Genomic DNA, 14,555 nt, shown 5'->3' with positions numbered 1-14,555 from the left:
CCCTAATGTTTAAATGCAATTACTAACACGTGTATGTATATGCTTTTAATTTAACCGCGTTTGTATTTTTGTGTATTTTTTATGAGCTGCCTCCACAAGCCCACTCCTGTCAATACGGGAATGCTAAAGCTAATGCACATGCGTGCAACGTGGTGCACATAGCAGCACATTCCAGTTGTGAGTTGGTATAGATACCAGTATGCTTTTGCAGCCACTGCGCCTGAGGGTATGCAACACAAGTGCAGCGACTGGTCGTTATATTTGTAGGTACATACATATGTGTGTTTATAACCATTTTCTAGGTCAAATTTTTTTATTGCGACGAAGAAATGCTTATGTATCGGCACCATATGTATATAAATATAAATATATATGTACATATACTTATATACATATGTACATATATTTATACATATATTAGCACAAGTTATGTGATTGTGGCAATTTCCGTCACTGCCCGATGTGGCGTGGCAGCGTGTGTGGCGAAAAGGAAATAGTGATGAATTTATTAAATTCTAACAAATATATTTTTTAATACTCTATGCATCAACACATATAAATATTGGTATATATTTGGCAGTGTATTAGAAATGAATTTCTATATTAGGCGTAAAATAAAATGGATTTATAACGGGTGATTTTTTTGAGGTTAGGATTTTCATGCATTAGTATTTGACAGATCACGTGGGATTTCAGACATGGTGTCAAAGAGAAAGATGCTCAGTATGCTTTGACATTTCATCATGAATAGACTTACTAACGAGCAACGCTTGCAAATCATTGAATTTTATTACCAAAATCAGTGTTCGGTTCGAAATGTGTTTCGCGCGCGTGTTTTGTTCAGCGATGAGGCTCATTTCTGGTTGAATGGCTACGTAAATAAGCAAAATTGCCGCATTTGGGGTGAAGAGCAACCAGAAGCCGTTCAAGAACTGCCCATGCATCCCGAAAAATGCACTGTTTGGTGTGGTTTGTACGCTGGTGGAATCATTGGACCGTATTTTTTCAAAGATGCTGTTGGACGCAACGTTACGGTGAATGGCGATCGCTATCGTTCGATGCTAACAAAACTTTTTGTTGCCAAAAATGGAAGAACTGAACTTGGTTGACATGTGGTTTCAACAAGATGGCGCTACATGCCACACAGCTCGCGATTCTATGGCCATTTTGAGGGAAAACTTCGGACAACAATTCATCTCAAGAAATGGACCCGTAAGTTGGCCACCAAGATCATGCGATTTAACGCCTTTAGACTATTTTTTGTGGGGCTACGTCAAGTCTAAAGTCTACAGAAATAAGCCAGCAACTATTCCAGCTTTGGAAGACAACATTTCCGAAGAAATTCGGGCTATTCCGGCCGAAATGCTCGAAAAAGTTGCCCAAAATTGGACTTTCCGAATGGACCACCTAAGACGCAGCCGCGGTCAACATTTAAATGAAATTATCTTCAAAAAGTAAATGTCATGAACCAATCTAACGTTTCAAATAAAGAACCGATGAGATTTTGCAAATTTTATGCGTTTTTTTTTTAAAAAAAGTTATCAAGCTCTTAAAAAATCACCCTTTATCTCAAGTTTTAAAATATGCAATGATTTGTACTGGTATTTTTTAAGAATGGGCGATCGGATCAGGACTGGTATGGTTTCACATCAACATCTTTAACGTTATATCCTTATACCCGGGCCCAGGGACGTTATTTAATCCACAAGAAGTTGTTGATTTGTCAAAACCGCCGATATCGGACCACTATTTTGCGTATATATAGCTGACTTAAAGCTAAATGATCAAATACTTGTGTTTGTATGGGAAGCTTTTGTATTTGAAAAGATACCACCAGAAAAGATAAGACCAGGATTGACATGGTTTATTTCATACGGTAACGGTACAATCTCAAAAACAATTGTTCAGGTTGGACCAATATAGCAAATAGTTGACATAAAAACTGACAGATAAAACTCAAGTTAAAGACATTTTTTACCCTTTTATGCTATAAGAAGAAATACACCAGTAAAGGGCTAGAATAAAGTTAACATTATTTTCTTATTTAGAAAGATTACAGTATAATCTCTCTTTTTTTTATCGTTGTATCATCTCTGTAGCATCGAAGTATAATAGTAACTTACACTGGCCTTCAAAATTTTTTTTTGGTTGGTGCAGCTCTGTGAGCATCAGTAGTTCCTACGAGTACTATGGTAGGTAGAACCACATTCCCGCTACTAGATGTTTTTTTTTTTCTTTCTTATGAACAAGAGCTGATATGGAAAATGTGACTTGTTTTCTTCTATCAACTCACAAAATACATCCCAAATTAGGTATAAAATCTTAGGCACCAAAATGAGTGTAGGCCAGTGTTATTAATACACTCGTGGCCACGCAAACGTTACCACAAAACTTTCCTAAATTTTTTCGGACTTTTCGTTCGTTCGGGATTTTCTTCAATTTTGTTGTTTTTATGTTTTCAGTAAGCATAAGTAAACTGAATTATATTATCTAATTATAATTATAGTTTTTAATTTATTACGTTTAATGAGTAAAACACAAATTAGCTTTTCTGTGCCTATACACCAGCAGCCGACTTTATTGTTTTTAAAGTGATACACCGACTAAACTTCGTGTTTCATATAAAAAAAAATAAAATAAAATATTAATTTTAATTATAGTGTAAACGAAATTAAATTAAAAAAATAAAAAATATAATTTTTTCATCGCATGTCAATCTCTTACATTTCGAGCTCTTATATTGAAAAAAAATGATTAAAAAATGGGTTTAGTAAAACGCTTAAAATTCTGAGAAAGAAATATCAATTAATAATCTGAGGTTATCCTCGATATCTGGCCAATACATACTCAGTGTAGTAGAAGGCAATGCCTACGGTCTGCTCATGATTTTAAGATATTGTAGCTAGACTCGGCATCATAATACTTGGTATAATACTCAACCTTGTTAACAAGGCTTAGGTTTAATTGACAAAGCGACCGAGTATAAGAGATTCATTAGGAATTAAAAACAACGTTTTCATTCCTTAGAAGAGTAGACTGGACCAATGGTGTTATGATCGACAGTGCCTACGGTGAAGACTACATATTTAACGACCGATCGAAGGGTGATTTAAGGACAGGAGTAGGCTTCTTTATGGCTTTGGCTTCAAACTAAATGACTACAATTCACTATTTCAAGCTGAAATGTTAGACATAACAGAAGCTGCCTAGTAGGCTCCAAATAGCGAGTCCATAAATCTTCTAGTGGACAGCCAAGCGGCAATTAATACTATATTGGGCATTGCATCCTCTAATCTGACCCAGACCATTTAGCTCCTTCAGGGGTTGTTTGAAGTAATCAATTCTAGAGGTCTTGAACCTATCAGGTCTTGTTACACTAGCAACAACTTGCATTTCACAAAGTTACTTTGGGGTAGGTGTTAAAGGTAGACACTTCTACCTCTCTACTTCTAGATAAAATGGGACTGAGATGTAAAGGTCTTTAAAGGTCTTCTATCCTTAAGGTCATGCCTTTAAAAACATGTAAAAGTTAATACGGCGCAATGCAAATCATGCGCGAAGGGTGTGGTGACGCTGAAACATTATCCATGTGAATAACCAAATGAGAAAGGACATATTCCTTGGTTCCCAATGCTCCAACTTAAGACACATTTGGCAGCTATTGTGCAAATCAGGTTTCTTACTAAATCCACTGAGTTAGTGAATGTGGCTTAATGATAATCAAAGTGCGGCGGTCTGCCATCTGGTGCTCTTGCGTCTCCTTTTTCAACTATCCAGCAACTATAATATTATTCTTATCAAGTTTATAACTCGATTTTTAGTACACAATTCTCGGCAAATATGAACGAAACCGTAAACTAATTTATTTTCCTTTCTTCTCTTTGCAGTTTTGCCGCTCGTACACAGTACATACTAAACTAAAATAAATTACGCGTCAATAAATGATTATAAATCAACTAAAAACACATATCGGTTCATACAATAATATTATAAATATAAATTAAAAACAATAAACACATACATATATACATATATACGAACTAATGTAAAATTAGTGAAAATATTTTCGAACGTTTTTGCTGGATGCTTTTTGAAAATATGGAAAAAAGGCGAGTGGGTCAAGTGCTGACATCTAATTGGGTACAACAGTCCAAGCATTACAGCATGGCGAGCAGGTGTGCGTAAATTACAACTCGACATATATATAATAGTATATATAAAAAGTGTAGTTTGTTTGTGAGTGTGAAAATTGTTAGAGAAATATATATATAAAGCACTCAGTTGGAGGCGTTGAATAAAAAATTACCTTGAAAACGCAGTGGAAAACACATAAAAACCCGCACAAGTGCAACAACAAACAGTATAAAACAACAACAACAACCAACCGCAACATCACCCGCTGCGCAACTAAATATGAAAATTACACAGTTCACTCGTTCAGATTTTTCGCTAGTTTGCTGCATGTGAATGGTCGCGCACACATTTGCGCTGACATTTACGCATTACGTATACGCACCGGTGAGCGTGGCATTACAGACCACAGGGCCAGTGCGTGTCGAGTGACAAAAGGTAGATAATAAACAACGTAAGAACAATAAAAACAATCAAATAAACAACAGGCCAATAAAAATACAATAAAATAGTCAACAATAACAACAAAAAAAAGCAGTTAACTAATTATCCACATACGTGTAAGCCTGGTGTTGGATAATGACACAAATGCCCAACATCAACAACAAGCATAACACAAAGAAAGCAACTATAAATTGAAAGCAAAAACTACAGCAACAGCAACAATTGGCCGCTAAAAGGCACAACAAATCATCATCATCGTGAACGCTTACAAGCGCTCAGTGTCCAAAAGGCCTACTCTGTCTATGCGAACAAAGCAACAATAAGCAGCCGTAAATAAAGCGTCAAAAGCAATTTGCCAAAACTATAAAAAGCGCATATCGCGAAAGCGCCAACCGACAACCAAAAAAAACACTCTCATATATATATATATATTTATATATATATTGTGTAAAAATAGTGTTGTAGCGCATATATTTGAATTATCAACACATAAAACAAACAAAAAAACACAATAAAAAAGTCAGAAGTCATACACACACACAAACACTTCCGCATTTGCCGCGACACGCGACGCTACGTCATAATGGAGCGCAAACATTTGGGCGCTTTGGCGCTTTGCTTGTTTGTTTTGGTGTTTAAACTAAATATTTTCGCTGTGGTCGCCGAACAGGATGAGGATATCCCACATAATGAGTAAGTTTGTTATAAATATATATGTACTTCTACATGAAACTTTTATTACTTACTTGTTCTATTATTATCTGATTGGTTTTGTAGTGTGTAATTTACATATGAGGACATTATCAGACATGAATAATTTAATTATTGAAAAAATATTGATTGCTGAAAACAAATTTATAAGTATAAGTGGAGTACATACACATACTAAGTTGTGCCTGAATATTCGTTCTACGATATTTAATAAATGCTTCATTTTATTTGACAACAACAAAAAATTAGGAAATAAGTACATGTGTATGCAACATATGTATTCATATGTACTAATAAAATATGATTTTTTTTATTTAAAAAAAAAATTTGGAATAGGTGGCAACACTTTTTCAAAATACTTTCAATTTATTTTTTCTTAAATGCGTGATTCTTATATTGTAACACTGCCATAGTTTATTAAAATATTTTTTATCAGGTGGCAACATTCTTCCAAAATATATCCAAATTTGTTTAAACTTGTATGATTTTAATAATTTAACAATGCCATAATTTAGTAAATATATTTTAATTATCAAAAAATTTGAAAAAAGTGGCAGCCTTGCTTGAAATTATTTTACGCTAAAAACCTTTTTGAACGCCTCAAAGTTCTAATTACTAACTTTTGGACATATATTTTTCAAACTGGTGGCAAGACGTCGTCAAAATAACAAAACTTGATCCCCTTGCTAGCCATAATTTAATATTGTCGTTATTTCATTAAACGAGTTCATTAAACGAAGTGATTGACAAAAGTAACAAAATTTCTAAAATTTCTTACAAATGCTTTAAACCATAATTTTTAAAATATATTTCATTTTTTCTTTCATGTCAACAAAACTAGATATTTATTTATGTACTTACATAAATATAATATGATTGCTTTTATTAAAAAATTTCAAATTGGTGGCAACTCTTTTCCAATATACATCTAAAATAAATTTTATAAACCTGATTCTTATATTGCACCATTGTCAAAATCTTGTACAAGAATTTAATTTATACAAACATTGGAAACAAGTTGCAAACTTGTTTGAAAATATTTGAGGCTTTTGAAACATATTAATTTGGCACACATTTTTGCTAAGTTTTTTTAACTTATTAATTTTTGGACTTAAATATTTCCAACTGGTGGCAACACTTTTCAAAAATAATTTTGTCAAAATAAGAATAATTGCATATTTTGTCACTCATAGTTTCATACTGCATTTATTTTATCAAATTAATTGAGTAAAAAAGCTGAAACAGGTGGCAATATTTTGCAAAACTATTTTGTACTATAACTCCTTTTAAATATTTTCCTTCCTTTTAAATATTTTTGACTTAGAGTCCATATTATTATGCGTCTGACCAAATGAATACGTTTATATACATAATTTTCAAACAGATGGCAACGTTTCTTTGTTATACGTGTGTTGTACATGTTCTCAAAGTCATGAAATTTTCATGATTTAACAGTTTCAATAAGTGCTTGGATTTAGTTCAAATATGCGCCGCTTCATTCGAAAATCTATTTCCATCTAGACGGCAACTTCATAATACCCCTCTCGTAGAAATCCTCATCTACTTTGTGAAGAACAGAAACAGGTAGCAGTCACTTGGCGCTATGTCCAGGTTATATGCTGGATACGATAAAACCTCCCATCCGAGCTCCCTTAGCTTCTGACGAATCATCAAGGAAGTGTGTTGTCTGGCGTTGTCCTGGTGGAACACTCCATCCTTTCTGTTGGCCCAATCTGGTTGCTCGCAGTAGAGGGTAGAATTAAAAGTCTGACCATATGGGAGCAGGTCATAATGGATGATTCCATTCCAATCCCACCAAAAATAGCGCAAAACCTTCCTGTCCGTCAATCCCGGCTTGGCACTGTTTGCGACGATTCACCGGCCTTCGAATATGACAGTTTTCGCTTGATATTGTCGTATGTGATCCATTTTTCGTCGCTAGTCACCATCCGCTTCAAAACTGGATAGAGTTCGTTTTTTTGCTTCAAATCATGCGGCACCCAACAATGAAGCTTTTTTGTGTATCCGACCTTCTGCAGATGGTTTAAAAAGGTTTGGTGACTAACTCCCATCTTCTGGGCGATGTCACGAGATGCCACATGCCGGTCTAACTCGATGTTTACCATGATTTGATCGGTAATTGTCATCACAGGTCTTCCGCTGGCTTGCTTATCCATGGTGTCGTTTTCACCGCTCTGAATCGTCGAAACCATTCCTCCGCAGTTCGAAGTGATTGAGTACCATCCCCCAAAACACCATTAATCTCATGGAATGTTTCTCTAGCGGATTTGCCTTTAACAAAGAAAACTTTAAATCAAGCGAAGAACTTCCAGAACAATCTTCTCAAATGTGACCGATAAAGTTGCATTTGAGCTTTAGACCAACCAGAAATATAAATATAATTATTAGGGCAAAAACTTAAGGTTTTTGTAGTAAAATCTTGCTGTTCTGTTTTTCTAAATTTTCTTTATATATAAACTTATGTGTGTGGGTATAAATGGATCAGATCTTATAAACATTTTCTATGTGCTGTCAACTTAACCGAACTCCATGAGCGAACTTCTTACGTTTTTGTTATCAAAGAATTTGGAACACGAATCAGTGATGTGGATAATTGTTATATTTATAAGCGCATATTTTGGCAATCTGGAAAGCATATGCTCATATAGGTATAACCGCACATCATGCATTTGATATATAAGCGAGCGATTGTGGGATACATATGGCTTGTATATAGTCAGTTAGTACATAAGCGGAGTACACGCCCAGTGAGAAAATTTAGGTAAAAGTCAATTCACAAAGATATTGAACTCCGTTAGCGTGAGCCAACTTTAACTTATTCGGGACAAGACTTGAGAGATATGTGATAAAATATATCCACAGTCCATTTGAGAAAAGTTCCAAAGTAAAGTTTCTAGCTTTCTAGGCGAGTTATGCCTGAAACCGCCCTTTCTAGTACAGTTAAAAAAAAAATCTGATTACATGACTTGATTACGTCTAATCACTTTTACTGCCCTCGGAGCGACATGTTTAGCTCAAAAGAACTTTTGAGTTGGACAGCACTCTCGATATAGATGATAAAAGAATGGGTCGCTGTACCGTTAAAATCATATACTGTATACCCAATCTCCAAATCTGTAAGTTAATGAAGAAGGTTGTTGTAGACTTTTCATATCACCTTTAAAAATAATATATAGCTTTTTTGAAGGCAAGGTCCAAAAAATTAGTAATTCTCTACAGATAATCTATATAATGAACAAACTTACTTAAGCTAGATTTTGGAACACCTTTTCCCTCCCATTTGTGGCGAGCATCTTGAGTTTTATTTAACAAATGCAGGGATCTACAAATCTAAGTCTGATTCTAATTTACTTGATAAAATCATGTTCGGAAGTGTCTCATTATTTATCGAGAGGCTAGCGATTTGACAATTGTTCGCAGACTGACCTCGAATCTAGAACCATTTTTAGCTGGTTTTAAACAGACATACAGATAAGGCTACGTCTAAAACCTTAAGGAAAAATATGACTCTCTTAGTGAAGCTTTGCCTACACGGCAGAATCTATTTTCCAAAGTGCTTTCCGCACATATTCTTGCTTTCATTTATAAGTCTTTGTATTTATGTATGGCAGTAATTCACACGTTGACTTTCGTCTAATACTTGTAGTTCAATAGCTCAAAAAGTGAGAGATGAGCACTGACTACATGTGCTCAATTCTGTTTGACTCCCGACACGTGTGCATGTAAGGCGCGATGCTCCTACTTACAGACGCGATACTTGGAACGTGTGAGTAGAGTGAAAGGCAAATAATGAATTAGAGGAATTATTAAGATGACAGAGAAAGTGATAATATGATGAGCGTGCTGGGAGCGGTGTACGGTGTGGTGTCAGCGCGGCGGTACTGAAATACGGCCATAATTAGTGACAAGTGTATTAAGGCTGTTTGGGGATTATATGTATATATTTTGTGTCTGTTTTATTCGGTTTGCTTCTTTGTTAGCCAAAGCAGTGACTTATGAGCGCAGCGCTTCGCTTGAAGGATGTTTTTGGAGCACACAAAGACGGCTCGTCATGCATGAGCGCGTGCATATGAGTACACAAAGTACATATTTACAGACATATGTATGTATGTAGTTCATGTAGTATGTGTCATGTTAATGTGTTTGAATTTTTGGCTTTTAAGTAACTTTTTTATTTATAAACCTTTGAGCATAGAGGCCTTGGCATGTGCGTGTGCATGTATATGAGTGTATATATGAGTATGTGTTTTACTTAGCTACTTTTACTTGCGCATTAAATCAAATACTTTCATGTTTTGGCCAACAAATACAACAATACAATTTGAAATCTAAACTGCTCTGTTAGGTGTGCTCATGTCATTGTCAGCTCTTATGCGTGCTAATTTAGGCGAGTCGTTTTTTTATACTCTTATGACTCTTCTTATAGAAATATGGCCATCTCTTACTTTGAAGGTAGCTTGACATTTAATGTTAACCGTTAGACTTTTGTAATACTTTAAACACTCTTTTTTCTATTCTTTTTCTACTCATAATGACAAGCAGAGGAAATTGTACGGCGGAATGGTGGGAAGATGGAGAAACTTTTTTTTTAATTTTTTTAGACATTTGATTTTCAAGAAGAAATAAAACACATATAATTTAATTTTATGGCCAAGAATTTAGCTTTATTATTTAGATAAGGATTCGCTATTATGTTTTAAAAAAGATTTCCAGCAAGTGATGGCCCCATCTGACTCGAATACATTCCAATTTTTTACCACTTTTTGTAGCAATTGGAGCCGTTTGTCAGCAATAACCTGCCAAATACTCTCTTCCCAGGCTAGAAGTTACTCGCAACGATCGCACGACCACAGAGGTCGCGCTACGAGAGAGAGAGAGAGTTCGCTGAACAAAACTTGACTTCAATGAACTGTCTTGTATGCCTTTTAGTGCCAACTTGTTGCAGCCAAAGGTCGTTCACATAAACCTCTTTCAATTCAGTCACCAAAAAACTATTAATCATGGCACTATACAGTTCCCAACCCACTGGAACATTACAGGAGGATTCATTTTTTAAGAATTATAGACCAATGATTCCCCCTGCTAATAGAGAACAACTAACTGTTACTTTATGTGGAGGTAACAGCGTCTCAACAATTAAATACTCGTGGTTTAACATCACTCCAAATATCATCATCACTCCAGACATCTCGTTTTAGTCCGCCTCACCGAACGTGCGATGATGCACTTGATGGTTGCTCTGCTTCAATTCTTGTACGAGTTGTATTTTGTAAGTTCCCAATTAAAAGATTAAACAAAATTTTTCTACGATTCTTTGAAACAATTTTAAAGAAAAATTAAGTCGGGCTTAAGGCTTGAAGGATGAAAGGTCAATAGACCGGGGAATCAATCTGGGGTCTTGCAAATATGCTATTTAATTCCAATCTTGCGATAATTTGGGAGCACTCTTTATATATATACTATATGTATTTATATAACAATTTGGTACACATGGTGCTCGGCTATTTTGTCGGGTCCTTTTCTCTTTTGATATTGATACTTACTAAAAATTGATTTATATTAACATATTTAGCCTGATTCTATATCTGAATCACAATCATATTTAAATATATGTAAATCTTGTACGAAAACCAGTAAGAAAGAGCTACGTTTGTGTATAGTCGAATGTTTCATAAGGCTGGTTAGTAATATAAGATTTAGGGCGAATTTCCACCCAATTTTTTGCATTCTAAGCAAAAAGATGTTCCTTTATAAGAAAACACGTTCTCTCATTTTTATGAAGATAACACACATTTTGTCCGATATATGTGGTATAAAGTCACCTGAAAGTTCGAAAATCTTAATATTATGAATTTAGTTAGGTTAGGTTAGGCTGATCGACCATCGCACTGGTATATGTAGTCTTTGGTGAAGGCTTAGAAAGCAAGAGCTCCTGTCTTCGGACTTACAGATTGGAAAAAACGCTGAGCAGCCAATAGTAATATTTGTATAGGCCATTCATTTCAACTCCCGCCAGTTCGGTGGGATGTCTGAAGGTGTGCGCTCCCAAGTGCTTCAGTCTTGACCTCCCAAACGCGGGCAGTCAACAGGGAAGTGTTGAGTTGTTTCCACCTCATCGTTTTTCAAACAGCTTCTGCAAACGGCGTCTGATAAGATTGCCAACCTTACGGCATAGACGCCAATATTGCAATGGCCTGTTAAAAGCCCCACAACTAGGGAGAAAGGCTAGTCTTATTGAGGGCAAAGAGGTAACTCTTGAGCCAAAAAGTTTTTGCGACCGCGCAAGTACCGATGATGGCCCAGCTCTAGCCAAGTTTCCGCGAAGCCCAGCTTTCTAGTAGTATATAAATAAGGAAAGTATTTATCCGATTCAACCGATTTGCAGCACACATACATACTAGTGTCAGGAAAGAATTTTCTTTGAATTCCAATTACATATTTCACACATTAAAAGTCTACTATAAGACTGGGTCCACATGTACAGTACCTAGGGTTTTGAACAGTTTCTGCTCGATTTGAGCAATTTTTTGTCGTGAGATAGAGGTGTCATCTTCGTTATTATTCGTGCAAAATTTTACTGTAATGTAGTAATTTCTTCTTGATTTGTATACTGGAAAGTGAAGAATCAAATGGAATTAAAAATTATGTTATATGGGCGTGGTAGTCCGACATCCACACCGTAACATAAAAATGCCAGAGGAATGTCACGTATCAAACTTCGTAGAAAGCGGTCTAGCGGGTCTCGAGATATTTCACCTAAAAGTGGGCAGTGCCGCAACCATCGTACAATTTTGACAACGGCTCCGCTAAAGCCCTCTCATACCACCTCGAGAGTAAAATTTATTGTCTCTGTCGTATTTAGTTATAATATTGGGTTATCAAAAAAGTCTTGCAGTATTTTCGCTAGTTGGCGCTGAAAGCGCGTAGTTCTAGTTTTATTCGTCGCCTCGGGTCATGCTATACCTTTTTGGAAAGCTCATTTCACGCACTAACACGTGTTTGATTGATTGTCGTTTCTTTTAAGTCGATAAAAATAATTCCATTGGCTGTCCCAAAAAACACTCGCCATCACTTTCCCAGCCGAATACACAGCTTTAGGTTTTTTTGGGGCTGGTTCCCCTTTTCAATCCACTGTTTACATTGGATTTTTGTTTCGGGCGTATAATGATGAATCCAAGTTTCGTCTACAGTTATCAATCGGCGCCAAAACTCGGTCTTATTGCCTCTAAACTGAGCCAACAGAGCGCTGGAAATGTTCATGCGCGCACGTTTGTGGTCTAGCGTAAGCAAACGCGGCACCCAACGCGCGGACAGCTTTCTCATGCCCAAATCTTGGTTTAATATGTGACAAACAGTTTCTTTTGACATCTTCATAATCTCAGCTATTTCCCTAACTTTAATCCGGCGGTCGTCTAGTACCAATTGATGAACTTTAGCGATGTTATCGTTAGTGGTTACAGTTTTTGGACGCCCAGGACGTTCATCAACTTCCAAGCTCCTGGGACCACGTTTAAATTTAGCTGCCCAAAATTTTACGGTGGTGAACGATGGTGCAGAGTCACCATACACAGAGTCCAACTCAACTTTGATTTGTGAAGGCGTATTGCCTTTCAAAAATAAAAATTTAATTACAGCTCGATATTAAATTTTTTCCATTTTGGGGAAATCACCGAAATAGACTCACAAAAACGACTGTCAACAGATAATTGCGCAAGATAAATTTCTGAAATTTTGGCGAGTAGCTATTATAATATGCACAATTTGAAGTAGAAACTTTTTTTCAGATGTGCCGCTAGCTTCACGTTGAGGTCGGTTATTTATCAGACAGCCCTCGTAAATAAAATTCAATAAAAATACGGCAAGACTTTTTTGACAACCCAATATTAAGTTACCAAATCCCATCCGCTTTTTTGCTCTTAATTCAATGCTTTATAAAAAGGGTGACAGTGATCGGATTTAGTTCAAATATGCGCCATTTCGTTTATTAATCTGTTTCCATCTAGACGCCAACTTTATAGTGCCCCCCTCGTAGAAACCCCCTCCCTTATTTGCGAAGGACTCGAACAGCCACTGTTCACAAGCCTCTTTTGAGTTCAACTTTACACCAACAAGGGCGTTCGCCATGAACAGGAACAGATGGTAATCACTTGGCGCTATGTCCGGGCTATATGGTGAATGTGATAAAACCTCTTATCTGAGCTCCCGTAGCTTCTGACGAGTCATCAACGAAGTGTGTGGTCTGGCGTTGTCCTGGTGAAACGCTGCACCCGTCCTGTTGGCCAATTCTGGACCCTTCTGGTCGATCGATTACTTCAAGCGGTCGAGTTGTTCGTAGTAGATGGCAGCTCATAGTGTATGATTACCTTCCAATCCCACCAAACACACAGCAAAACCTTCCTGGCCGACAATCCCGGCTTGGCCACTGTTTGGGACTATACACCGGTCTTCGCCCACAACCGCTTTCGCTTGATATTGTCCTATGTGATCCATTTTTCGTCGCCAGTCATCATCCGCTTCAAAAATAGTTCGAGTTCGTTCCGTTTTAGTAGCATATCGCAGACGTTGATTCGGTCCAGAAGATTTGTTTGCGTCAAATCATGCGGCACCCAACACTGAAGCTTTTTTGTGTATCCTGTCTTCTACAGATGGTTTAAAATGATTTGGTGACTAACTCCCATCTTCTGGGCGATGTCACGAGATGCCACATGCCGGTTTAACTCAATGTTTTCCATGATTTGATCGGTATTCGTCGTCACAGGTCTTCCGCCGGCTGGCTTATTCATTGTGCCGTTTTCTACTCTGAGTCGTCGAAACCATTCCTCCGCAGTTCGAAGTGATAGAGTACCATCCCCCAAGACACCATTAATCTCACGGAACGTTTCCCTAGCGGATTTGCCTTTACAAAAGGAAAACTTTAAAATAGCGCGAATTTCGGCGTTAGTGAACTCCATGCTTACACGTCTATAACTGTTGAATGCAATATCCAAACTAATCATGCATAGCGTCGTTTTGTAGGTTATGTCAAGATTTTTCAAAAATGTAAAGTCAGAAACGGACTCTGTAGTGCTTTGCACATATTTGACAACCTAATATTATTATTTATCTATAGAGAGCGGGGTTATCACCCAACTTCATTCTATTTCACACTGCCTGTAAGAGTTCTTATAGTACTTGCGCCAGGCGAATTTGGTTATTGTAGCTTTAGTGGTTTAGGAAATATGTACATTAAACTTATTAGAGTGCGGCGC

General features: G+C 36.7%; 1 protein-coding gene and 1 long non-coding RNA gene across 3 annotated transcripts in view; one reads left to right on the top strand and one right to left on the bottom strand.

The window, feature by feature from the left end:
• The window catches only part of LOC125780225 (uncharacterized), a 341,973-nt gene that overhangs the window by 27,311 nt on the left and 300,107 nt on the right, over nucleotides 1–14,555 (bottom strand). The window lies entirely within an intron of this gene.
• The window catches only part of LOC105225690 (voltage-dependent calcium channel subunit alpha-2/delta-3), a 105,527-nt gene that overhangs the window by 10,183 nt on the left and 80,789 nt on the right, over nucleotides 1–14,555 (top strand). For both annotated transcript variants that reach the window (XM_049461701.1, XM_049461694.1), the window contains exon 2: nucleotides 3,888–5,268. In XM_049461701.1, coding sequence (XP_049317658.1) covers nucleotides 5,159–5,268 — 110 coding nt within the window. In that variant the 5' untranslated portion in view covers nucleotides 3,888–5,158. The remainder of the gene's footprint in view (nucleotides 1–3,887; nucleotides 5,269–14,555) is intronic.

The sequence above is a fragment of the Bactrocera dorsalis genome, chromosome 1 (assembly GCF_023373825.1).
Source record: "Bactrocera dorsalis isolate Fly_Bdor chromosome 1, ASM2337382v1, whole genome shotgun sequence".
Classification (NCBI taxonomy): Eukaryota; Metazoa; Arthropoda; class Insecta; order Diptera; family Tephritidae; genus Bactrocera; species Bactrocera dorsalis.
Note: the sequence above shows the minus strand (reverse complement) of the source record. Positions and strands in the feature narration are given on the sequence as shown.